Raw genomic sequence first — 27,931 nt, forward strand, 5'->3', positions numbered from 1 at the left:
TGTTGACATTGCTGGACATGTACCAAAATTAACAATTGGAGGCTTTTGTGGGGAACTGCACACATCTCAGTGAGATAATAAACTCAGAGAGATTAAGGATGACTGAGTTATGTATACTAATGACAGAACAGCATGGAAAGAATCTAATCTATATTGTCCTCATTAAAGCTAATACTGTAGCTTTAATGAGGATAATATAGTGACATTTTGCTTAATCTTATTCATATCTACACACCTTTCACTCCCACACACAAACAACAGACATCCACCAACTGGCCAAGGAGGAATGGAAGTAATAAATTAGAGCTTCATATGGTTTTTGTACATATATGGTTCCCTCCCCTCATCCCACTGCTTCCTCTGATCTCCCAAAATTACAAAATTTAATATGAACAATTCTTGACTTTATGTTCATAATGTGTAATTAATGCTGGATCACATAGCTTAACATTGAACTATACTTGCATTGTAGGAGACGTACAAAGAGACTGAGTTGAATCTTTTTATACATTCCAGGAAAAAATCCACTTTGCTCCCAAATGAACTGGTAAATTAGGAAAGTATAGAACGGTGCTTATATTTTTAGTAATTTGCTATAGTTTCTAAGTAGTGAAAATCTCTGATTCAAATTTGTTTAAACATTTGTATTCAGTATACTCTGGACTCCCTTTAGGGTAATATTTTTCTTCCATTCAGTGACACCCCCCCTCCCCAAAAAGTACAAAATCCTATTTTTTTTTTTAAAGTACTGAATTCAGAGATGTTACTTCTTTTACACATGGTTTACCCATTTGACAGTAGAAGATAGATCCTTATTCTCCATCTTGTATTTTTTAATTATTGGTAATTTAAATCTCTAAGCTGTATATAGTTTTCATATATGGACTCACACAGTCCCTTCTCAGACTGTAATGTAGCTCTGTCTATTTTTTATACGCAGTTTTTCTTTAACCATTCATGACTCGTTTTCAAGGGATGTGACATATTTGGTTTCAGCCTTTGTTAACAACTGTACAGCAATGTTATAATAAGCAATATTCAGTATTACTATTATATACAACCGAAAAGCAAAACACAGCCAGAAATGTTACAATGTCATGTGTTCATGAATATTCATTGAAAAAAGGTAGTATAAAAACAATGACACCACATTGTAGATATCACAAAATATCTACCTTTGAATAAAAATTTGTGTACATTTTACAGTCTAGTAATAATTTCCTGTGTGGTATTTTTTAATGAGGTTTGGATTTTTTGGAGCCTTACTGTGCTTCTTGATTATAACAGAGCATTACATCTGATAAACTGCACCCTTTTCTTGTTTTAGGCACAATGACTACAAAGTGATATCACCTGCCTTGCGAGCAGTTGGGAATATTGTTACAGGAGATGATATCCAGACCCAGGTATTAATATTTCGTACCATCTTCTTAAAGATTTAGAAATAGGATCTATCTATAAATAGACATTGCTCTTTAATTCATATTGTTCAACTCTTGGTAACAAAATACAAAATTGTTGAATTAGTGCTTAACCCTGAACGTTATTTTTTTTACATAGAATTTGAATAAAACTAGTATAAAAATGTGAGCTGGCGGAGGGAGGGCCAAGCTCATTCTTTACTCTTTGCTTTGTGTGCTTTCCTTTTTGTGAGGGTTACACATATTGTTGCTTATTAGCATATTAAAAAGAGTCCATTGCTGAGTGGTTGAGCAGATATTTTCAACCAGATCTATATATTTTTGAATTTTCTGCAAAGCCTGGAGATCCATCATGTATTACATATAGTGTAGAAATATTTAAACAGAAACAAAAATATTTCAATAAGCTCCTAATCTTGAACTAGGACTTCAAAAATTTACTGAAATAATGGAAAGTTATTGGACAGTACTGTTGAAATGAACCCAATCATTTGTCTCCGGGTAAGGCTACCTACATTTGTAGGTGTTCCTTGATGATACCTGGTTTTTTAACACACGAATGTTAGTTATTTCACATTTGGTTCCGAACATGTTCTCCTTCCTCAAAATGAATCTACAGATGTAAATAATCTGATCTTAATGGTGTTTAAACAGGTGAGTGGTTGAGTATCAAATAATGTGATCTGTAGCCATAAATATGCTTGTTATTTCCAAGTGCAAGACTGGGAAAATCTATCAGGTCCTCTAATAGCTAGAAGTACATTAGTTGGTCAATCAATCAATATTATTGATAGCTCTGATTTCTCTTAGTCGATTGTCCTGTAACCAAATGTATTCCAATAATTGGGTTTTGAGGTGGTTGGGAAGGAGGGAATGCAGCATGCTTAGGCTTCAAGAACAAGCTGTTTAGATGTTGAGGAATAGTATAAGTCTGTGGTGTAGACTAACATTTTCCTTCTCACTCTGTGTCCTCCATCACCTTAACCCCATCCTTAAATCATAATAGCCAATAATTGCCAAAGATCAACAAGGATTATTATCAATTTTTTTATTTGCTGTATGCATTCATTAATATTTGACTCAAGCATTTGCCCAAGCATTTGATAAAATATTCTATGATATTCTGATTTGTGGTGATTAAGTATTGGTTTTATGGTTTGACAATTAAGTGTACATACTACTTTGGTTGGAAATTATTGTTTTGAAAATGGCCAAGGCTTATCAGCTACATGAAAAGCTATTACATGTTGGGCCTTCTATAATTTATACTTTTTGGCTAATATTTCATATATTCTATAAGAGAATAAGGCTGACCCATTTCATTTAGAATCATTGGAACATTTTTAAACATATCCCCAGACTTCCTATGATCTTCCAGCTTCCAAACTACATTGAATCTGCTATCCTAGCACATTTTAAATACTTCTTATTTTACAGAAATTGACACCACACCTTTCCCAGTGTTCTCTAGTTGCCAGTGGGGAAAATTGCCCATTTATTTTACTCTTTATTTTCTGTTTTTTAACCATAAATCATCCATTAAAGCAGGGTTTCCAACCCCCAGTCTGAGGATTGATACCGGTCCATGGCCTGCTGGGAACTGGGCCGTGCAAGCAGCGGGCGAGTGCGCGGAGCTTCATTTGTGCATATGCAGGATCTAGATTTTGCATGTGCAGGATCTAGGTTGCATGCATGAAACCATCCCCACGCAATGCCGCTGCTGCTGCCGCCTTTCCATGGAGCCAGAAAGGTTGGGAACCGCTGCATTAAAGGATAGGTCAGTGAGGAATTTTATCAAAGACACTTTGAAAATCTGAGTATATTGTGATGATTGGTACACCTCCATCCACATCTCTGTTGATATTCCAAATATTTTAGGTTTTCCTCCAGAGAGGCTTTTCCTTTATGTAGCAGCTTTTTTTTTCTTTGATTACCATTTCTATCAGTTTGCTTGGAAGAAGTTTAAGCTAAGTGCTTTTCAATTTCTCAGATCTTGCCTAAGTCATTTTTAAAAACTATGGCTACAGCTGTTTCTATGATCCTGTAATCCCTTAATTTAGGTTAGAATCAGGGCAAGATAAAAAGTTCTGTACAGCTGTTAGATAACCAGTCAAATCTGTGGCTCTCCTATTGTCCCCTGCCATCATGTCTGTTATGTAAATTTGTTTTACTGTTTGCTTTCAGATTCTTTCCTATCATGTTATTATTTAGGCAGATGTAGCAAAGACTTTAGCTAGCTATCTGCAAGTCTATGTGTTTCCATTCTCTTATGATTATGAGTTCCATTCAAAACTGTATACAAACATTTTTTAAGAAATTTGTAGGCTATCTAAAAATCAGTTAAGCTCAAAATCCTAGTCCACAGCCCTTTCCTCTGTTGTAATATAACTTGTGTGGCAGATGCCAGTCAGCATAACCTGCCATTGATATACAGTTCAAGTTCAAGCAGCAGATTTAGCACGTAGAGAGAATTGCTGGGAACTTGGTGGTGGCTGGCTATTAAAAAAAAAAACTCTGTATTCAACTGTCGCTTATGTTAATACTTCCATGAGAATTTCTTTGAAAATATATTGGTTGGATTTTTTTTTCTCCAGGAGCTCAAAATGACATGGCATACTCAGCTTTAATTTTATCTTCACAACAAAACATCTGAGTTTGATCGATCTGAGAGTTTCAAAATATCCCAGTGAACGTCTGTGCAAGTTACATCCCCAAATGCCTCTAAAGTCCTAACCCAATATTTTCATCATTACAGACACACTGGCAAAAGCTGGATTTAAAAAAAGGGCAAGATTGCTGCCCCTGCCCAAGCTCCATCAAAACACAGAAAGCTCTGCCTAGGTATAAAAATCCTCTCTGCAGAGCTTTTTGCCTCCTAAACATTTCTGCACAGCATAAAAGGAGCTGCTCTGTGCTCACAACACCACTTGCTTGACAAAAAAGAAATTTCCTGTTTTATACTTTAAAATCTTTTTTTTAATAGCATTAGAAGGCACAGGCCTGCACATCCACGAAGATGCTTCATGATGCTATGAGCAGAGTAGGTTTCTTCAGTCTAGGTTCTGGTCTGCTGCCAACATGTTGGCTCCATGATGCTTGTGTGTTGTGGGCTACAAAGCAAGTATACCATTTCAGACCTGCCTTGGTCAGGGACTATTGCCCAGCAGCATTAATATATCAGCCCCCCACTAGCCATATGTGGATGCAGATAGGTCCCCTCAAATGACCTACATGAGATCTCCATCCAGGATCCAGTAAAACCAGGGAACTACATGGAATCGATCTGATGTGTAGCTGGGGTGGTATCTGCCTTTAATATCCGTTATTCCATGGTTTTGAATTGCACATTTCCAAATCTTCACTTAAACACACACACATAAAGCCACTAGTAAACAGCAAAAAGAAACAAACACATCAGTGTAGAGTGCTGCGTCTGATGCCACAGCATGATAGCCCTCAGCCATTCTTAGGTTAATCTCAAAAGCCTAGTTTTTGAGTGGATCTAGTTAGTATTTGAATTGGGGGACTGTAAGAGGATCCCAGGGCTATAGTTGAAGAAGCATCCCAGAACTTGGGAATGGCCCATATTGCTGCCATGAGCTCCACCCAAGGGAGAGTTTCCTTTACCCTTTAGCCTTTGGTAATCATTGCTCATATTGTTTCCACTGACCATCCCTCCAGTCCTTTCTCACTGGATAAGCCATCTGCCGTCATGCTTCTCTGAAAGTTTTTCTTAAGGTTCTTTTTTAATTATTTGCTGAACTCTAGGACCACACTTTCTGATGTTGCTTTGTTCTTCTGTTAATTATCATCCTTATTTCTCTGAAGTAAATACATCGTCTGAGTATAGTCTAAAATCTATTCTCCCTTTTTCTAGGTAATACTGAACTGTGCAGCCCTGCAAAGTTTATTACACTTGCTAAGTAGTCCTAAAGAATCAATCAACAAGGAGGCATGTTGGACAATATCAAACATTACAGCTGGAAACAGAGCACAGATTCAAGTAATTAATCATTTTCGGGTGGGAGAAACGGACACATTTGCAAGGGCAGCGTGAGATGTCCTTATAAAACTTGAAAAGGATGTAACTTTCTCCTGATAATCCAAGAAATGCTATATTGTATTTCTAAGCAGAAACTTTTAAGGGAAGTGAACTCCACCTATATTGACATTTTGGAAATACAGGTAGTCCTCATTTAGCGACTACAGTTGGGACTGGCAACTTGGTTGTTAAGTGAAACAGTGATCAGTTGAAACCACAATTGGGGTTATGATCTTACTTCAGCTTTCATTTGCTTTATAGACCCACAAAGGTAATAAAAGTGAGGTTAGTTGCAAAGGTAGTTTCATCACCAGTGTAACTGTGAATGGTTTCTGTACAAGGCAGTTGCTAAACAAGGACTACCAGTTAACTGGTGTCAAATAATATAGTGTAGACATACATTGGGATAAATGCACATTGCTATGACTACCATCAAATTCTTATTTAAATTAAATCTAGGAAAAGGGGTTTGTCTGTAATTTTTATTTGATATTAAATCCTTTGTTTTTCAGACTGTCATAGATGCTAATATTTTCCCAGCTCTAATAAATATTTTGCAAACTGCTGAGTTTCGGACAAGAAAAGAAGCAGCTTGGGCTATCACTAATGCAACATCAGGTGGCTCTGCTGAACAAATAAAGTAAGTAGTAGTGAATTGCTCATAGCTGATTATGAGAACCATTACAAAACATTAAGGGTGGTGATCCAAGAGCTGCATGTTCTTGTCCCCCTTAAAACACCCCCAAAGATCATGCTATTGAAATTCATCAAAGTGCCATTTGGACAATGCAGATATTTATATTATTATGGTTAAAAGTGCAGAAGAAAAATAATAAGATTCTACAGTGCTTAATGCATTATTTTACATTTTAAACCTCCCAGACTTTTCAAAAAATGAAAATAACCAATTTTGGTTCCATCTTCCAATGACATCACTGCCAAATTCCTTCTATTCTTTCAAAAACCAGAATTCCCCCCTCCCAAAAAACTCAAACATAGCCAAACCCTATCTTCATTCCATAGCAATTGCCTGCCCTTCTTGTAAAGATACTTTAAAATAGAAGAATTTTGGTAAGAGCTGATTCCATGTTTTATTTTGTCTGGCTTGCAACTAATTTTATTTGATATATCTTCATTAATGCTTTAGGTTGGTCTTTTAATACTTTTTAGCAGTTTAAGATTCTTTATTTTACTACTGGCAATACTTTCCCAGAGAAAATTGATTATCAGCATACCTTATGTATTTAGGACATTTGAGCCATATTGATTTTACATTTGAGTCATATTAATTTTACGTTTCAAAATTATTTGTCCTTATAAGTGATATAACCATGATGTGCATGTTGACCAACAAAATCCTCTGGGTGACTTCCAATTGGTATGGTTTTCAGATATCTAGTAGAACTTGGTTGCATCAAGCCACTCTGTGATCTCCTTACCGTGATGGATTCAAAGATTGTGCAGGTAGCACTTAATGGACTGGAAAACATCCTGAGGCTGGGTGAGCAAGAAGCAAGAAGAAGTGGCACTGGCATTAATCCATATTGTGCGCTCATCGAAGAAGCCTACGGTAAGGATGATAGCTAGAAACCAGAAGATTGAGTTTGCTCTAAGCCTCCCTTGCTATGAAAGCCAGTTGGGTCAGCCCCCCCTCTCAGCTCAACTTGCCTCATAGGGTTGCTGTGGGGAAAATTGGCAGGAGTATTTATGCTTGCTGCCTTGAGTTGACATACATACATAAAAAGGTGGGATAAAAATATAATAATATCCAGTACATTGATCTTTGCTTATTTCCCATTGTTTATTTTAATCTGAATTTTAGTGCAGTGTGCCTATTCTTTTAATCCCTGTCTAAAGCAGTTATTATAAACCTCTTTGCCTTCATCTTTGCTATATTCTTCTTTTTAGTTGCCTCCTATATTCCATTTCAAATAATATTTGTATATTGCCATAGAAAAGGTTAGTACAAATGTAAACCTGGTTTTTGTTCTCAAAATAAGAACAAGATTTGAAAACTCTCTAGTTCTATTATATAACCCAATAAAAGGTTGTGGAAGCCATATCTTGCCATTAGACTTTAAGCTGTACTTGGCTACATTGGGTAAAACAAATCATATTTATTTGAACTGTAACATTAAGAGATTTGGAGAATATGTAATTATTTGTATACTGCATTCTCTGTTGTCCAACTGGCATCTGCAGATTCTAAGATAGTAAAGAGAACATTAATTAATAAGGCTCAACCAACTTTAGTGCCAAAGAGATCTATAGCATCTTGAATAGTGCAGAGCTAGTCTTCTTTACAGTTTGCATAAGAATAAGTTGAGTTCGGGCTGTCTGTTAGTTCAGTTTTTAGGTTTAGGGAAAGGCTGAAACAGAGCAACTATATCTTCCAGTTCAAAATTTGATGGAAGTTTTGTATTTTCTTGCAGGCCTGGATAAGATTGAATTCCTGCAAAGTCATGAGAACCAAGAAATATATCAAAAGGCCTTTGACCTGATTGAGCATTACTTTGGGACAGAAGAAGAAGACAGCAACATTGTCCCACAAGTTGATATTGGCCAGCAACAATATATCTTCCAGCAGTGTGAGGCTCCCATGGAAGGTTTTCAGCTCTGAAGTGCTCCTGTCTGCCATTAATGTAGAGCTCTGAGTGGTCTCATTTACCATAAATGTGTGAGCTAATTTGCTTGCTTTGCACATACACTACCTTAAACACAACTGGAAAAATATTTGGCTCTTAGTTGTAGGATGCCACTTTGGTAAGGGCTTATCTTAAATACTGAGCCCATTGTTCAGAACTGGCGCACTTCTGTAAAGATACCGTTTTTCCTGATTTTTCCTATTTTCCTAATACACTGAAAACGTAACCCTAGAATCTCAAACAAGGACAACATTTCCATGTGGAGCATTCTTCACTGTCTACTGAGACTTTTGAGAGACTCTTCCTTCCCATGCATTCCTTTAGGTGCCTGCCTTGTTCAGTGAATTTAAGAGAAATATTTAATGCACACTCAGAATTTGAGTGGCATTCTTCTGTGCGGCAGCCTGGATTCCTGTTAATTTATAAGCATATATGGTTAGAATTATTCTATTCCCTGCGTTTATGGCAGCCCATGAATATCTTTCTTCAGGTTCTAGGAATATTGCTAATTGTCAGCAAGCTGATTTCAGTGCTCCCATTTTGACTGCATATGATTTGGAGTTGCTCACTTTCTTCAATGCAGACAGGAAATCAGCTCATCCTTCTATTAAAAATATAGCACTTTCTTTGATATGTTCTAAATTGGGCCATTGATAGAGAAAACCTCTCTACCACTGTCTAAATTAGCACTCTCCTAAAGCATACTTTCACCTCCTCACTAGCATGGTGATGAAAACTTCCAACTTAATTTTTTGTACAGCTCCATCAAACAAAGCTGTATGTAAGTGGTTAATATTCTAAATTATTGATGCTAGGACACTTCATCCCTAGTTTGCATCTGCTTTCACAAACTGCAGTTTCTAAATCAAATCAGACACATTGGTTATTAGCAACTTCATTAAAAATACCAGAAACTATCTGCCCTGTATAATAGATTCCAACACGCCCAAATAATAATCTGTTTCATGGTTAAACTATAAGCACTTCAGCCATTTAACACTCTTGCACCTTTCATTTAATTTTCAATACAGCTATCTCCAATGAAAAAGTAGTACTTCAGCCTCTGCAGCAGCTAAGAGATTCCATTTCTTGAAGAATACCCTTTGGGTAAGATGAGGTTGGAGGTCTCTAATAAGCTTGGATTTAAGACCTTGGAAATGAATACCAGTTGCTTTGATCTTCTCCTACATTCGTGTCCTCTGATCTTGATAGTATAATATAATTATTTCAGGAGTGTTGTCCTATGAATGAATTAAGTGGCATTTTCATTCAATTTAATTTTTGCCAAACACATGACCTTTGTTTACACCTTAAAAAAGAAAACTAGCACCACCTACAACATTTGCTACTTTGTCGAAGCCTGATCCATATCCTGTGTCCCACATAGCTTCCGTTGATATCTGTTCTTCAGCAGCCATCACAATCCAAATTACTGCATTCATGATAGCACACTTTTATGCTGAAGGTGACAATGTCAGTTGAATTTCCTGTTTGATCTTAGGATTTTAAAAATAGAGCTAAGATGGCTAGGATGGTACATTTCGCAATAAACTAATTGTCCATTTTGTTGATTGTCCAGATTGTTGGGCCCCAGGTGAGAGAAGGAATTTATAGGCTTATTTTAATTGTTGTATACATAACAACTTTGACTCCGGATGATGTGACAATCATGCTTCCTGATTGGCTAGGATTACTTTGGGACGAGAACCCCATTTTTAATACCAAGAAGTCAGATGGGTAAAATAATCTGTTACACATAGGAAAGCAAACAATACGTAGTTTGCAGTTCAAAAGTAAATGAGCAAGCTTTAACAACATTTTTAATTTTATATAATCATCTTTTTTTCTTAAAGAATGGTAGAAACACTGATGAAAAAAAAAGTCCATTTCGTTTCCACAGCGATTTTTTTTTTGTGGCTGGGTTTTTTAAAGGATAAATTACTGACTACATGTCATTTCTATATAATATGCTTTAAATCATGTACTTTATTGCATAGTTGTTCTAGAGAGAGGAGCTACATATTTTGTAAATCAGCTTCAATGAAGTGTGTACGTGATACTGAAACGTATCACGTATACCAGTACTAATATGTGTGCATACTTAGTTTGTACATGCACATACACACTCTTCTGGGACAATTGCTAATGTGTATGTATATATGTATATTTACACAAACTTCACAGTGGAAGTTTTTCTCTGAAGCTCCTAGAACAATAATGGTGCATTGGTGTTTCTTCTAGTAAATAATGACAGTTCTCTCTTTAAAAGGGTGAATTAAATCATATATTCAAATGAATGGAGTGTGTATGTGTTTATAGAAGAGTTAATTAGATTTATTATATAGGTGAAATGTAGAAATAGACTGTACAGTCCAGAGTTGTATAATTGAAGTATTTTAGATAGCTGAAGCTGTAAAATGTTACTAGTTATGTAGCCTGCTGAAGGTAGTTTTTTTTTTTTTTTTTAATGTGGAGCAAGGAGAGGAGATAAACTCCTGAAACAAGTGTCAATACTTTTCAGGTGTGCACTGGGTGGATTGAATGGAATGTGAAAGAAGACTGTAATTGTGATGTCTTAAAGTGATTCAAAAAAAGGAGAGATGGGAGAGTTTGGAAAGATCATCTTTGAACAAACCTTTTGTTTACAAGGAAAAGCCAACACTGGATTTAGTATCGTATCTACATATCCACAGTTATAGTCACAAGATTTTTGGCAGTAGCAAAGATTCCTCTAATACAGCAGGAGGGGATGGTTCTGTGTAAGTGGCAGACGTGCACAAATGCACAGCTCCATTTGAGCAGAGCTTTGTGCATTCACACAAGTGTCCACCGCATGCTCAAGCACCTACAACTCACGTGAGTGGAGTTCCGCACACACGCTGCTTGTGCAGCCCAGTTCCAAACAGGCCACGACCTGGTAGTGGGTCACAGCCCAGAGATTGGAGAACCCCTGCTCTTAATAGTCCCAACATAGGCCAGAAGAATGAAGGAAAACTAATATGGAAGGATGAACTGTTATTTTCCTTCTATGATAGCCTGTACTTTCCATCACTTCATGAATTCAAGGCCAATTTCAAAAATTAAGGCTAACCTATAATTCTACAGATACTCAACTTACAACCACAATTGGGACCTGAATTTTAGTCATAGGTTGTTGCAGTCATGTCAAAATACCACATGCTGGACCCAATTTTTAGACCATTTTTACAGTCATTTAGTGAATCGTGGTTGTGAGTCTGAATGTATTGTACAGAAAGGGCATTTTTTGGCTAGAAATTCAGTCTTCTGACCATGGGGGTCACATTTTGCAATGGCCATAAGTCCTGTACAGATCACCCTTTCTGAGAATGTAACTTTGGTTGTTAAACAACTGGTCCTTAGTTTAGGACTACCTGTACCTTGATTTATTACTTCTGAACCTGAACTGCAATGGACATTTTCAACTGGAAAGTAAGGAGGAATTAGGTCTGGTTTTGTGCCAGCAAGCTTGGCCAAAACTACAGGACATAATCAGTATTCAAGTGAGGAATTACATTTCATAAAATGTTTTCTTTTTGTCTTAAGAAAAATGGGGGGGGGGGTTTGAAAAAGTTACACATCACTGACAAATGCCAAAAATACAAGAGCAGATTAGGACACTTCAGGAGATTTTAATTTAGCATGAATGCAGATAAGATGATCTTTGTCATTGTTTTTGGAGAAATGTAGAATAATGAGAATTTGAACTTCAAGTTGCTATCCAGTTGCTAGAATGCCATTGCTAAGTATTCATGGACAGCATTATGGTTAGCATAACTGTTGTGTAAGGACAGCCCCCAATGGAAAATTGGCTGTTCTGCCAAATTGTTGGCAATTAACAGCTAAGAAAATCTCTGCAGTCAGACAGATCTTGTGTGTCCCAGTGAAATATTTTGTCCTTCTGAACTAAATTCTTAAGTGAAAACAGTTACCTAACCTGCAGTTTAACACCTTGGATGTTGCCTTATGAAATGCATTATCTATATACCATTATTATTAAGCACAATACAGTAATAATTTGAGCATAGGTTGCCAACAAAGATCTGGTTATTGTAGAGAATCTTTTTGGTGCCCCCGATACAGATTCTGTGTTGAACAAAACAGAAGAAATTTTAGTAAAGTCTGTATGATTCCATTAATAATGCACAAGGGAATTTCTCCATTCAGTTCTCCTTTGATCATTTATGAAAAGTTGAGATGCATCTTATTTTTGTTTCCTTTCTCAGTTTTTTCTTGCATTTAATTTAAATTTAATGCTTTAATTTTCAAACTTTTAAAAGTATCTTCTATGCATTATACTTGGAATCCCATCTGAGTTCTATCATCACTGAAACAGCAAGGTAGGTAGCCTGCTATCCACAGGTATTAAGGTATCAGTAGACAGCTGATTGTCAGCCATGTTCTGTGACAATCTGACTTCATTTTTAAATATTTTTTAATTTAACCAATTTTGAAACTGGCATGCTCCAGCGTACATAAGACCTATAGACATTTTTTTACAATGGAAAAAAGCAAGTGGCTTCACCCAGGTTTTTTGGGGGGGGGGTATATCCCCAATTGTCCATTTAAAAAAGATGACGTAAGCAATGGATGGTGTCATGTATGATTGGCCATACCCATCATGGAAGTCATTTTGTGAGAATGCTTCCAACATGCCGCCTCCTTCACCATTTGTTCTCCTACTGTAATTCTGAAATGTACTTGTCCTGAATCTCACAGATAGGAATTCATCTTCATGGGTGTTCATTCCTTGGCATTTGGATGTGATTTCTTATACTATTCCATAAGATACTCCATAGTATAGGTAGTCCTCAATTTACAACAGTTTAATGATCGATCAAAGTTACAACGGCACTGAAAAATGTCAAAGTTATGACCTTTGCAGTATCCCCATGATCATGTGATCAAAATTCAAATGCTTGGCAACTGGTTCATATTTATTCCCAGTGTCTCAGGGTCATGTGATCACCTTTTGCTACCTCACAAGCAAAGTCAATGGGGAACCAGATTCACTTAAGAACTGGGTTACTAACTTATCAATTGCACTGATTCACTTAATAACTGTGGCAAGAAAGGTTCTAAAATGGGGCAAAACTCAACAAATGTCTCACTTAACAGAAAATTTGGGCTCAATTGTAAATCGAGGACTACCTGTATTAGAAACTGTACTGGGCATGACCAGCTTTCCTCAGTCAAGATTAATATTAAAACTGATGTTCAAAACAGGCTTTTCTCAACTCTATTCTTACCATAGTTTATCTCCCCACGTATTGACCTTACATTTACCAAAAAAATGAAATATGGCCTTTCCAACTGATGCTTTGCTTTCAATATTGTCAGCTATACTTCCATAACTAGTGGGCAAAGCTGGTTCAATATCAACTCTGCACATGCTGTAACTACAGTACAAGATTAAGATTTAGTGCTCTTACCAGCCAAATAAGACATACAGTATCATCTAATTTAATACTTAAATGAAATTCATATTTAACTTGAGTAGCAACTTTTGGAATGGATCTATTTTTTTAAATTCCAGCCTTTTGCATATTTTCAAATATCCATTTAATAACAAAAAGTTCCCATTTGAAATAAATATTGGCATGAGCAGTATTGGGAAGTAATTAAAAGTGTTGTATGATTTCTTAAGACTTTCATATTCTAGGTAGCTTTTGGATAGCTGCTGTTAAGATTATTGTTTATTAAATACCATGCATTTCTTCAAATGTCAGGAAATGATTTCTCATTTTTTAGGCTTATGTCATTTCAGTATTCTGGTTTGAAATTAAATCATATATGACATTTCATGAAATGGAAAAAATGCCCAAGAATAAGAGTAACTTTGGATGCAATTGCTACACTAGTTAGCCACAATTACTAAGACTAACATACTCAAGAGATACAACTTTAGGGGTATACTAACAAGGCAAGTTATCTAAGTTTACATGTAAGTGGGAATAAGTATGAATTATTTTACCATTCATGTATATGTCACCCAGTTCAGATGAATTCAGTATCCTGGATATATCCATTTATTAGAGCAGGGTATATTTTACAGGTTACAAAGATTTTATATATATCCAGCATCCAGGATTTAAAGAAACATTCTAATATAGATTCAGACTTTCAAAAACAAAACTTCAAAACAGACTTTGGTTTAGTCAGAAATGGAGTCTTCCATCAGAAAGGATGAAAATTTTAGAATTGCCATTGAACTATAAATTCTCCTTTTGAAATGTGAAAAAAAATGAAGTAAATTTTCTTAAATTGCTCTTCAATTCATGATGAAAATCGCACACCAACAGATCTAATCTTTTTGATTATGGCTTGGCAGAAGTACTTTCAGCAGTCTCTTCTATCTCCTCAACGCTTTGCTGCATATACCGCAGTGATCTATATTTTTTAACATCCTGCAGCAGAATGACCATAATATGGAAAGTAAGAGACAGTTAATCCTGTTATTTCTACAGCATGGCAAATAGATGCCTTAAAGTTCACTTATTTTAATTCTGAAAATATCCCTAATACAGGAATGGACAGAAAATAAATTTAGTTATCTAGTTAGATTACTGGATAACACAGAGTAAATCAGCAAACATTGTTTTCTAAATTCAGCAGTAGTGAGAGCAAAACACAACTGCTTCCTAAAATAAGCCAGAGGTATATTTCTAAACTACAAACCTTATTCAGATCAGTTTGGTGTAAAGCTCATGAGAATGCAACAAATATTACCTCTCCCAATTGCCACCATTTTTCCACTTACATTCATTGTTCTAAGGATATACACACACATATAATTCTAGAAGCCTGAAATCTGCAACGGAAGAGAGGTGAGGAGAGTAGCCTATGTTTTTATTGGGTAACTCCATGTTCATGTATGTATTTTTTGGATTTATGTGCCTCCCATCTCGAGGTGACTGGGCAGCTTACAAACATTAAAACCAGAAACATTAAAAACAGTAATCGTAGTAATCATAGTTATACTAAAAATTTAAAGGTGGCGGAGAGAAAGCATAAACACGAGAGGTGGGGTCTTCAATCTACTAACTACCTCCACAGTGATGCCCCCTTGTTGGGGACCCAGACACGCTAGTAGAGCTAGGTCTTCATGCCCTTGGGAAGGTCAGGAGGGTCAGTGCAGATCTCACCTTGGGTATGATGTTCCAAAGGGCAGGGACCACAGAGAAGTCTCTTCTGGATCCTGCCTGTTGGAATTCCTTGGCTGACAGGATCCATAGCATGCCCTCTGCTGGCATGGATGAGGGGGAAGAAATCTCATTGGGGTGAGGCGGTTCCTCAGCTGGGACCCAAGCTATACGGGGCTTTAAAGGTAATAACACTTTGAATTGCAGCCAGAAGCAAACCAGCAGCCAACGAAGCTCATGAAGCAACAGTATAACATGGGCCAATTGAGGCTCCAAGAACTGCCTGCACTGCTGCATACTACACCAGTTATAGTTTCTAAGATATACTCTTCAAGGGTAACCCCATTAGAGTACATTGCAATAGTCCAGGCGTGAGATGGCTAGGGCTTGAGTAGACTTGAGTGCAAGGACTGATCCAGGAAGGGATGCAACTGGCACACAATACAAAGTTGGGCAAAGACTCTCCTGGCTATGACTTTGAGCAGAATTGAGAGTCCAGGAGAACCCCCGAGTTGCACACTGGGTCTGCTGGGGTAGCGGAACCCCATCCAGAACTAAATGTGTTGAGAATCCTGGATCTTGAAGCTCCAAGTATCCAAAGCCATTTGGTCTTGCCAGAGTTCCATTGAAATTGTTGTCCCTTATCCAGGCCCCCACAGTGTCCAGCACTAAAGGGCAGAAACAGCATCACTTGGGTCACCAGGGGTGGAGATGTAAAGTATTTGGTCTGGATTTCTTTGGACAAATGATGAATACAATAACATTAATCATGAAGCCATTGTTATGATGTATATAAGGAAGAGAGCACCCAAGAGGCTCATTGGATATTGTTTATGGTAGCGATGGAGGCGGGTGGTTCGGAGAACCGGTAGCAAAAATCTCTGCCCCCCCTCCCCCCAGCTGAGCTCTTTGGCCAAAAAAATGCTTTTAAAAGTAAAAAAAAAGCCTCTGATGATTGCGCGGCTCAGCTGGGATCCTCAAACCCCTTTTTTTCTTTTAAATGCCTCTGACGATCCAAGCTGAGTTGCCTGATCGTCAGAGGCATTTAAAAGAAAAAAAGTCTCTGCCGATCAGGCAACTCAGCTGGGATCATCAGAGCCTTTTGAAAGCAATTTTTAACAACCTCTTCGCCGAAGAGGTTATAGAAAAAATGGTTTTAAAAGTAAAAAAAACAAATTTTGGCCACGCCCACCTAGTCACATTACACCACCACCACCACCAAACAATGCCCACAGAACTGGTAGTAACAAATTTGAGATTTCACCACTGACCTAAGTGTTTCCTACTCCATGGAAGATGTTTAAACAAAAGGTAGTTGCAGATGGATTGGCAGGGGCTAGGAAAGTCATACTTTTTGGTCAGCCATTGCAGGGGGTCTTCTCCACATTATTTTCAATGACCTTTGAAATATTATTGAATAATGGGTAATCCATTAATACTTTTGTTCCCACTTTCAACCCTGTAACAATTTTCTACTAACCTGTTTCCCTATTAAAACTGCAGATACAAAACCCATAAGCAGGATAGCCATTGCGAAGTAGGCAACTTTCACACGAAGTTTGCTCCTTGTTGCACTCATCATCTTTGCCCTTTAAAAAGCAAACATAATGTTATCCCATGGAAATGGCTATCTTATATGTAAGATCTTGAAGGCAATTCTCCCATGGTTTTAACTTACACTTAAATTTTACTTGTTTAATGGTTTAAAGCATTAATTTAATTTAATTTAATTTAATTTCCAATTTCTATACCGCCCTTCTCCCCGAGGACTCAGGGCGGTGTACAGCCAAGATAAGAACATAGAATACAAATATTAAAAACAGTTAAAAATATATATAAATTTGGCCCGAAAGTTAAGAAGTCACAAACTGATTAAAAGAATTTAAAAATTTCTTCTTAAGCCAGCCCGGCTTGCTGGAAAAGATGGGTTTTAAGGGCATGACGGAAGGCATTGAAGTCATGGATTCTCCTTATCTCAGGGGGCAACTGACTCCAGAGGGTAGGAGCCCCCACAGAGAAGGCCCTCCCCCTGGGGGTCACCAGCCTACATTGTTTGGCTGATGGCACCCTGAGGAGGCCCTCTCTGTGGGAGCGCACGGGTCGATGGGAGGTCGTCGGTAGCAGCAGGCGGTCTCGCAGATAGCTAGGCCCTATGCCATGGAGCGCTTTAAAGGTGATAACCAACTCCTTGAAGCGCACCCGGAAGACCACCGGGAGCCAGTGCAGCTCGCGCAGAAGCGGTGTTACATGGGAGCGCCATGTTGCTCCCATCACTACCCGCGCTGCTGCGTTCTGGACCAGTTGGAGCCTCCAGGTGCTCTTCAAGGGGAGCCCCATGTAGAGAGCATTGCAGTAGTCAAGGCGAGAGGTGACGAGGGCGTGAGTGACTGTGCACAAGGAATCCCGATCGAGAAAGGGCCGCAACTGGCGAATCAGGCGAACCTGACAGAAGGTCCCCCTGGTAACAGCCATCAGATGTTCCTCCAAAGACAGCTGCCTATCCAGGAGGACTCCCAGATTGCGAGCCCTTTCAGTGGGGGCCAAAGACTCGCCCCCAATAGTCAGTGATGGAGTCAACTGACTATATCAGGATGCCGGGAGCCACAGCCACGCAGTCTTGGAAGGGTTGAGCTTGAGCCTGTTCCTCCCCATCCAGATCCGCACAGCCTCCAGGCACTGGGACATCACTTCAAGGGCATCGTTGGGGTGGCCTGGGGTGGAGATGTACAGCTGGGTGTCATCAGCGTACTGGTGGTATCTCACCCCAAAGCCACGGATGATCTCACCCAGCGGCTTCACATAAATGTTGAACAGAAGGGGCGAGAGGACCGATCCCTGCAGCACTCCACAGATGAGAGGCCTCGAGGTCGACCTCTGCCCCCCTGCCAACACAAACTGCGACCGGTCAGAGAGAAAGGAGGAGAACCACCGCAACACGGTGCCTCCCACCCCCAACTCTTCCAGCCGGTGCAGCATGATACCATGGTCGATGGTATCAAAAGCCGCTGAGAGATCTAACAGGACCAGAACAGAGGAACAACCCCTGTCCCTAGCCCTCCAGAGATCATCAACCAACGCGACCAATGCCGTTTCCGTGCTGTGCCCAGACCTAAAACCCGACTGGAACGGATCTAGATAAGATGTTTCCTCCAGGAATGGTGGAAACTGTCGCGCGACCACACTCTCAACAACCTTCGCAATAAAGCGAAGGTTGGAGACAGGACGATAGTTGGCCAATATTGCCGGATCCAGGGACGGCTTCTTGATGAGAGGCCTCACCACCGCCTCTTTCAGGGCAGCAGGGAAGTGACCTTCACTCAACGAAGTATTAATAACGCCCTGGAGCGTTATGGGGGAGGAGAAAAAGGGCAGATTATTGTTAAATTGGGAGTTATAATAATATTACTACGCTAAACCAGAAGTTATTATACAATGTTATAGTAGAATGTTATTTTGAAATGTATAGTAAAAGGGGGATATAATAATATTATTAGAAAGAAAGGGTCAGTATTTGGGGGATGGAGCAAGGGGATGGTAAAGTATTATATAATCTGTTATGAATTTGGGTTTTACTTTGAAGAAGTCACAGGGGGAGGGGTGGCGAGGGGGGGTTAGGGAGGAGGGGGGAGAAAAAAGGGGGGAATATTTGTATTTGAAAAACTTTTTCAATAAAAAAAAAAAAAACGCCCTGGAGCTAGCCTCGTGTAACCTCCCGGGAAGCCAGTACCAACCAGGAGGGACACGGGTCCAGTAAACATGTGGCCGCACTAAGTCTCCCCAAAATCCTGTCCACATCATCGGGAGTCACAACATCAAACTCCTCCCAGATAACATTCTCAAGACTGTTCCTCATCACCCTGCCCTGATCTACCCAGTCAGAGTCCAAATCCCCCCGGATCTGAGCGATTTTGTCATACAGGTATTGTCCGAAATCCTCTGCCCTGCCTTCTAAGGGATCCTCCCGTACTCCTGGATGGAGCAGGGAGCGGGTCACCCTAAACAGGGCGGCCTGACGATTCCCTGATGACGCAATAGAGGCGGAAAAGTAATTAAACTTTGCCGTCTTTATCGCCACTAGGTAGGCCTTAATATGCGACCTTACCAGTGTTCGATCAGATTCAGCGAGACTGGCCCTCCATCCACTCTCCAAGCGTCTTTTCCGGCGCTTCATTTCCCTCAGCTCCTCAGTAAACCAAGGAGCCGCACGGGATCGGCACCGGGTCAGAGGCCGCAAAGGCACGACTCGGTCCAAGGCCCCACCAGCCGCCCGATCCCAGGCGGCTACCAGGTCCTCGGCCGAGTCATGTGCTAGATCCTCAGGAAATGGCCCAAGCTCCGTCTGGAACCTATCAGGATCCATCAGGCGCCTGGGGCGGATCCATCTAATTGGGTCCGCCTCCCTGCGGCGAGGGGTCACGGTTCAAAGATCTAGGCGAAGGAGTGAGTGGTCAGTCCATGACAAGGTTTCCATGTCTATGCCCCCTATAACAAGACCACTCAACCACTGGCCAGAGACAAAAATCAAGTCCAGAGTGTGACCTCCCCTGTGAGTAGGGCCATGAACTAACTGGGTCAGGTCCATGGCCGTCATGGAAGCCATGAACTCCCGAGCCACCTCAGACGTTTCACCAGCGGATGGCAAGTTGAAATCACCCATGACTAAAAGCCTGGGTGTTTCTACTGCCACCGTGGCTATCACGTCGAGTAGCTCAGGTAGGGCTGTTGCCATGCGGCAGGGAGCCAGGTACATAAGCAGCAAGCCCATCTGAACCCCACGGCCCCACCTCACAAGGAGGGACTCACATCCGGCTATCTGAGGCACAGTGGTCTCCCTCGGACCCAGATCCTCGTTAATAATAACCGCCACCCCCCGCCCCTCCCCTGGGCCCTCGGCTGATGGAATGCTCTGAAGCCTGGTGGGCACATTTCAACCAGAGGGACGCCACCCTCCGGGCCCAACCAGGTCTCTGTAATACCCGCCAGGTCCGCTCCTCCCTCTTGAATAAGGTTGTGAATGAGGGGGGCCTTATTGACCATGGACCTGGCGTTGCACAGCATCAGCCGAAGGCCCAGATCCTGAGTATCTAAGCCACCTAGTATCTGAGCGGAGCCTTGGGGACTGGGGCAAGCAATTGCTCTCAGACAGCGAGTGCGAGCCCCCAACACCTGATATGGTCCCCTGCTCCCGCCATATCTGCCCCTCCCATCTACCATGCCGATGGTACAACCCTCATAGATATTGTCCCCCATCCCTTTCCCAATCCCTCGTCCAGTGCCCCCCAAATCGTTACCCTGTGCCGGGCACGGCTCTGACCCTGGTAGATTTCCCCCCCCATCCGCCATAGTCGTCTTCCCAATATCTCTAAAAGAATAATTACAACCCCCCCCCCAGAACCTCTTAAAATCTTTAAAAAATTCCCTAAAAAACCCCATAAGTTCTTCCTTGCTCCATGCCATCTCTCCGGACTCCAAAGTCCGTCATCGAGATAGGCCCTCGATAACATGGGGGGCCAAACCTGCGAGGGGAGAATCTCGCAGGGCGAGGAGTTCCGACACCGAATACATATAATCATCGGGGGAAACAAAGTCCAAGGGTGGGGGACCACTGATGTTATAAACATAGGGAAAATTCCAGTCCATGGTCAGACCGCCAAGCTCCACTGTCCTCTCATGACTGTGGCTAAGGAGGTACATATCATTCAACCCCGAAAGTTTCCAGGGCGGCCGTCTCTCATCAAGGCCAACCCATGGAGACTTTGATAGAAGACTCAGGGGTGAGGATAGACATATTCTGCCTCCTCCGGCCTCGTGTCCATAGAACCAGTATCCCTCCTGGGATTAGCAGCATCAGGGAATCCAATATCCAGCTCAAAGGAGGTTTAAGTTCGTAAATGTTCGTCATAGAAGTTCTACATGGTAGGGAATCCAGACAGGCCAGATAGAAGTGGGGGGAAATTAGGAATAGTTCAGCAGGCCAAGATGGATGGGTAGCTATGATCGTAATAGGCCAATAGGCCAAAACTCAGTCCAACGGAAGGAGGAGGGGGGGGAATTCAAACTGCATAAGTTTGTAGTCATTTTCCGGCCCCTGTAACCCTCAGCCTTCCATTCTAATGGGTAAAGCTCCCCTATTTCGTCCCCCCCCTATCCAGCTCTCCCTGGGGGGGGGTCTCTGGGTCTCCATGGAGGTAACCCTTCCCCCAAGGGAAGGCTCTGTTTTTATTGTGCTTTACTTTATTGTGAGCTGGGTGGCCATTTAAATTAGATAAGAACCTAGATGCTTACAATTTGCCAATTTCCAACAGGAGAAAATATCAAATCTATCTGATGGATCATCTTTCTTGCAATTCTAGCTGTCTCTTCTGCATACTGATAGGTGGCTAAAACAATACATTTGAAGAGACTCCACAGATGAGTCACTGAAAAGCAATCATACTTCCTGTTAATTACAGTAGGATGTTTGCAATTTCCTATACAGGCTCACACGAAAAGATGAAATAGCATGTTTGCATGACAATAGCAATTACAGTGAAATGTAAAAGGTAGGCTTATACTATGAAAGTTAAAACAGTGGACAGCTTTCTCCAATCTGAACGTGAGCCAGATGTATGAGCTTGAAATTCCAGAATTTTCATTGGTCATATTAATTAAGAAAATCTAAACACCTGGAGAAAGATGAGTCTGGGAAAAGCTAATAGAACTCACTGAATCATGCCTACAATTATTCTTTAGTTCAGCATCCTAAGAATTTTACAAAAGTTTTTCTGCAGATAAAATATGTCCTCTGAACAAGACATTCCATTTAGTTGCCAACAGACATTATTCTCACCAAATTTACAGAATATAGAATAACACAAGAGAACTTGGGAATCTTCTAATCCAACCCCCTGCTCGAGCAGAAGACTCTATACCTATACCCTATTGATCCCTTCTCTGTGATAGCCCCCCAAATATTGGAAGACTGCTATCATATCATCCCTAGTCATCTTCATTAGACTAGTTCTTGCAATAGTTCATCATACACATTCGCCTCCAGTCCCCTAATCATTTTTTTATTTATAAATTTTATACAAAACTATTTTTAAACCACTATTTAAGCCAGCCATCTACCAATAACTATCAATATCATAATTCCACAGTAGTATTCAGCCTTATTTAGCATGAAGCAGATAAAAATCCACTTGACTGGATATCCCAGAGGACATATTTTATAAGTCTGTAATGTTTTATAAGCCTCTATCTGAACTAAACAAACTTTTTTGGTAGTTCCTCATAAAGAAATGACTTAAGTATTTGGTGTGAGTTTCCAAATCACAAGCAGTAATTCTGTTCTACTCTACATTTGTCAGACTAAACCTAGAGTTCGGTGTCAAGCTTTGGACAAACAATATTTCAAGATTCAAACAAATTGGAACAGGAAGATGGAAAAGTGGTCCTACAAAGAGAGATTGGGGAAAACGGTTTTAATCTTGACAAAGAATTTCATGAGGATATGATAATATTCTAGTTCTTGATGGGAGTATTTTGTAGACAAAATTATCTACAGTCCAGACTGCATTTGTAGCCAGTTACAAACTGCATTATAGACAGAGCAAATTGGCTCAACTGATAGCAATTCCAGAGGTGACTATAGACCAAAAGCTACACCAGAACTTTCAAGAAAACAGCATGTTGGCCTCAGATTGCTGCTCTTGTATTAATGTCCCCATGACCATCTGCCTTTTCACCACATGAAAAATATGTATCTATTTGAAACAATTGGTGTCAGCAATAATCATTTTTAATGGGTAATGAACATACGAAATGTGCTGAGGTATATCTTCTTTTTTCTTGAAGCGCCCTGACCACACCAACAGTTTCTTATCCCATTCAGAAACTTCATGGCTGAATGGAGAGGAGTGTGCTGCAGGAGAAACAAAAGAGAAAATGCACCACCTGAAAACCCAAGGACAAAAGGCAGCATCAGAATTGAATTCTAGCATCAAAGCTAAGGAGCCCCATGTTAACAGTTTTCCTAAGGGTTACATACTTTATAGAAAGAGAATACAGAATAACAGGGTTGGAAGAGACCTTGGAGATCTTGTAGTCCAATCCCCTGCTCAAGCAGAAGACCCTATACTATTCTGCATAAATGGCTCTCCAGTTTCAACAATGAAGAAAGTTTTAGCCCACCACAAAGAGAAGCAACTGTGCAACTGGCATTCAGTCCCCCACTCCCATGTGATGGCAGAGGTAAACATTTCACTTCTGTGACTCCCAGACTTCCTGCCATTATCCCTTCTTTCATTGTTCTCTCCTGATATTCAGGTCAAAGGGATATTTTCACAGCAGCCTTTTCTAGAGAGCTGGGTATAATATTTTCAAAGGAAAATAATTTCACCACATTATTTGTGCTTCAAGTGAGAATTCTGGGTTGACTTGTAGTTTTCTTGCTGTCCGTGTTAGTCAAGATCAACACCAAAAATGAAATGCATCAACAATCTACCTCTTCTGCTTCAGTCCAACTTTCACTTCCAAAAAGTGTCACAGGAAATATCATGGCTTTGCACTAATTAAGATGGATTCAAAATCTCAGTCAGCAGAAGGCTCATGAACTAGTCTGAGAATATCACTTTCTCTAATCCTAATCTAATCTGCTGTGAGGACTGTAAAAATACAGAGAGGGATGTATTACATATACAGTATAAGTAGTCATTCACTTGCCATGGTTGCTAAGTGAATCACTGCAGCTAATTGAATCTTGTTCAATTGTTAAGTGAAATCAGCTTTCCCCATTGACGCTGCTTGTCAGAAGCCAGGTGGGAAAGTCACAAATGGAGATTACATGACCCTGGAATGCTGCAACCATTGAAAAGACATGCTGGTTGTCAAGTGCCCAAACTTTGACCATGTGACTGTGGGAATGCTGCAATAGTTTTAAGTGTGAGGACCAGTTGTAAGTCACTTTTTTCAGTGCCACTCTAACTTCAAACAGTTGCTAAACGAATGGCTGTAAATTGAGGGTGACCTGTATATGCTTTTTGGATTCAAAACATAAATTACTAAAAATAAGATTCAAAATATCAAACCTGCTAACTCCTCTGAGAATGGAGCCTGTGTAAAATAGCAGAAGCACACCTGCTTATATTGCAATTGCTAGTTTGAAAAAAGTTTACATTGAACTAAACCTCTGCTTACTTCCCTAGAAAAAAGTCTTACTGCTGAATAATCAGAGTTAGGAGAAGGAATTATGTGGGTGCCATTGTACTATACAGTCATTATGCAGGAAGGGGGAAGCCTTACAGTCTCTTAAACTTTATGAAATCAACATTTTGAAAACTTAAGCCACTCATATAATCATTGATTTTTGCTGTAACCATTAATCAAGATATGGCTTCGGCCTGGTCTACCCAATGCGAAGAGGAAACATCAGGCCAGCATGGCTTTGGCCCAGCCTACCCAGTGCGAAAAGGACACATCGGACCAGCATGGCTTCAGCCCAGTCTACCCAGTGGGAAGAGGAAACATGCCAGCAGTTTGGGGAGTGGTGTCAAGCTGGCCATGCCCACCCGATCAGCCATGCCCAGTCGGCCATGTCCTGTAAGTGGCGTCAAGCTGGCCACACCCACCCAGTTGGCCTTTATTTTTATAAATAACTCAGGCTGGCGCACATACCTATTCCTTTCTCCTCCTATCTTCTAATAGAGCAATTCAACATTGAAATCAATTACCCATTGATGTAGTGGTTTTCCCTTACTGGATTGTTCAAGCAGAGACATACTATTTGAAATGTTTAATTTGGATTCACACATAGAGCAAAGAGTTGGATTGTATGCCTAAGTGGCCCCTTCTTATCAGCTATTAATAAATATTTACTCCTTGGTATTCTCAAATACTTCAGTCAAGGGAATGATACAGAAATCCAACACAAAAAAATGCCTTGCTTCTGATTTAATATATCCTCTTTTCAGTGGTGGGATTCAAATAATTTAACAACCGGTTCTCTGCCCTAATGATTTCTTCCAACAACCAGTTCACCAAACAGCTCAGAAAATTAACAACCAGTTCTCCCGAAGTGGTGCTGAATCCCACCACTGCCTCTTTTCCGAAAGGAGTGACACCATCCCTGCCATCAGAATCTATATACAGGGATGACTGTATATTATTGGTCCACTCTGTTTTACTACATTTTAAGTATGTTTAATATCTTGTTTTGACATCTCTTTGTCAACTTTTGTATGTTTAAGACAGTGCTTAGCTCTATACATATATTTCTGGAGTGTGAATTCCTTACAGTACAAAACAAAAAAGGAGCAAAAAAACCCAAGCCAATTTTGACATCTGTGACTTCCTGGAAAACGCCCTGAACTTTTCTTGCCAAGATTTCAGAAATGGCTTGTCGTTGCCTATTTCCTACAACTAAGAGGGCCTGGCCCAAGGTCATCTTGCTGGCTTTGTGTCCAACCTGGAACTGGAACTCATGGTCTCCTGACACCTTAACCACTACACCAAACTGACAATTTTTTTTCTGAGGGGCAAATTAAAAATTTGCTCTGAATGGTTTGGGTATGAGAGTTTGGTACATACATACAACTTCCTAAAATTGGAGTTTTTCTTTCTACATATACAGCTTTAAAACCAAGGAGAGCATACAATGTAGTCATCTACTGGCTGTGTTCATCCAAAAACATAACCCATGGTCCATCTAACCAGAACAAACCAATTACCTGGATCGATACACCACAAGCTATAAAAATCATGGTTTAGTAACAGTGGTTGAGTTCACATAATATACTAAGAAAGAAAAAAACAAGCAATCACATTTTTGTTGGCATACTCTGTAAACCCACAGATGTGTCAACTTCCATTCATACTCTTTCGGCCCTTAATATTTTCTCATCAGTTCCAAGTTAAAAGCCTGATCAAAACCAAATTTAATTGCGACACAGATCTTAGTAGAACTAGAGGGTACAAGTTCCCGGAAACGCATGCTATTGATCTCACAAATAAATCAAACTCTCCAACTCTTTGAAAAAGCAGCTGACTGCATTTTGGGGCATAAATCTACACCATGTGAATTGCTCCCAACGAAGCATACACAGGATTCGTCAAGAAATTATGAATTATGAACTTTACCTGGTCCTTTGACATGCGTGTTTTTTTCATCGGCCTTCTCAGTTTTGCAACACAGCCTATTGGTTATAGAATACGGTCTTTTAGCAGCACGTGCAACCGAAAAAATGCGCTTGTCCAGCCTCCTGACAATTTTGCCTGGATGAAAAAGAAACAAGTGTATTAAATTAAAAACGAGAAATTAAGAAGTAACCTAACGCTTGGCTTCCGATTCCTCTAGCTTGAAAGAGAATGGGCAGATGATCGAAGGGGGAAATTTCACGAGACTGAGCAGAAAAAAAGGAGCTCCGTTTCCTAAGGCGAGAAAACATAAAAGTAGCCAGCAGAAGCACCCACCAACAGCCAGCGATAACCGAGACATGATCACGAACCGTCCTTGGATTTCCGCGGTCCGACTTCGGGTTTCCGGCCCTTCCGCTCCAACCCTCTTCTTCGCGCACTGGCTCGATGGCAACGCTCGCCCCTTGCCAAGCGGGAGAGGTTGGGTGGCTGAGGCCGACTAGTGGAACCAGCGCGAACTTCAAATAAAAACGAGGGCGAAGTGCAGGGAGGAGAATAAGGATTGCTCCGTAAAATAATATTAATGTCATTACTCTAAAAACTATTGTCTTCTATTGTAGGGGTGGAAATAATTTTCATTGCCCTTCTGGTGCTTTCCTAGTATCAATTCATATTTTCTTTAATATGATGCCAATATATTCTGATAAAAATACCAACATGTTTGGATTAGTCCTTTCACTGGAAAAGGTAAAATATATGATGAATAACAGTGGCAAGCTAGAAAAATGACCCCTATAATATAGCCTTGCTTCTGTTTAGACTAGAAAGATGAATCTAGCCTGGAAAGAAGGGGCCAATAAAAAAATCTGGGATTGTAATATTAGTCCATACAAGTTGGTCATCAACCAGAAATAATAGCTTTTTATAGTGGCATAGAATTCCTTGACTGGACAAGCCCCCTTACTGCCCTCTGTTGTAGGAAGTTAGCACCCACCCCTTTCCTGGAAGAGTGAAATATTTGGGGAAATATGGAGAAGGCAGAATGTTATATTTCCCTGGATGAGAAATATGAGAAGCATATTTTACAGACAAAGCAGCTCCCACCTTCCTGCCCCCCACCCTTTGTCAATGGGCCATCAAGGCCTGGGCCAGTCTATTCTACACAACAAAGATCTGCCTCCTTCAGGCAGAGCCATAATAGGAATTGCCAAAAGATAGGATTAGCCCTCTACACAATAGCAGCAGAAACTCACCACATGTGACCTGGGAAGCACATGTGACCATCAGCCAGCAAGGCCCCCACCCCCTGGGAGTCTGACAACCAATCAGGATACTCTTTTGGGGCCCCAAGAAATGCAGAGCCAGAGAGAGCATAAAAGCCCGAGGATTTTCTGTATCTGCCCCTTTTCTGTTCAGGAACTCAAGCCATGTGATCCTGTCCACCATTAAACCATCTTTCCAAGCAGTCTCCATGTTTCCAGTGTCTGTTTTCCCCACTTGGAGCAGAACCTAGAAGGATGTTTCTTCCAACACTGTTACTATAAGAATCTG

At 40.2% G+C, this 27,931-nt stretch overlaps 2 protein-coding genes across 5 annotated transcripts in view; one reads left to right on the forward strand and one right to left on the reverse strand.

The window, feature by feature from the left end:
• The window catches only part of KPNA1 (karyopherin subunit alpha 1), a 67,673-nt gene extending 57,268 nt beyond the window's left edge, over positions 1 to 10,405 (forward strand). For all 4 annotated transcript variants that reach the window (XM_087888357.1, XM_034411094.3, XM_034411095.3 and 1 more), the window contains 5 exons: positions 1,328 to 1,406; positions 5,299 to 5,424; positions 5,976 to 6,103; positions 6,855 to 7,033; positions 7,896 to 10,405. In XM_087888357.1, coding sequence (XP_087744483.1) covers positions 1,328 to 1,406; positions 5,299 to 5,424; positions 5,976 to 6,103; positions 6,855 to 7,033; positions 7,896 to 8,083 — 700 coding nt within the window. In that variant the 3' untranslated portion in view covers positions 8,084 to 10,405. The remainder of the gene's footprint in view (positions 1 to 1,327; positions 1,407 to 5,298; positions 5,425 to 5,975; positions 6,104 to 6,854; positions 7,034 to 7,895) is intronic.
• Positions 10,406 to 14,139: 3,734 nt separating this feature from the next.
• LOC117661867 (protein FAM162A) lies at positions 14,140 to 26,871 on the reverse strand. Its single transcript, XM_034411096.3, has 5 exons — positions 26,717 to 26,871; positions 26,384 to 26,518; positions 23,069 to 23,171; positions 16,749 to 16,857; positions 14,140 to 14,533 (listed from the first exon to the last, which is right to left on the reverse strand). Exons 1-5 carry the CDS (start codon positions 26,739 to 26,741, stop codon positions 14,444 to 14,446), a joined length of 462 nt encoding a protein of 153 aa, XP_034266987.1. The 5' UTR covers positions 26,742 to 26,871; the 3' UTR covers positions 14,140 to 14,443.
• Positions 26,872 to 27,931: the final 1,060 nt, after the last annotated feature.

This window comes from Pantherophis guttatus, chromosome 2 (genome assembly GCF_059756535.1).
Source record: "Pantherophis guttatus breed Tessera chromosome 2, ASM5975653v1, whole genome shotgun sequence".
NCBI lineage: Eukaryota > Metazoa > Chordata > Lepidosauria > Squamata > Colubridae > Pantherophis > Pantherophis guttatus.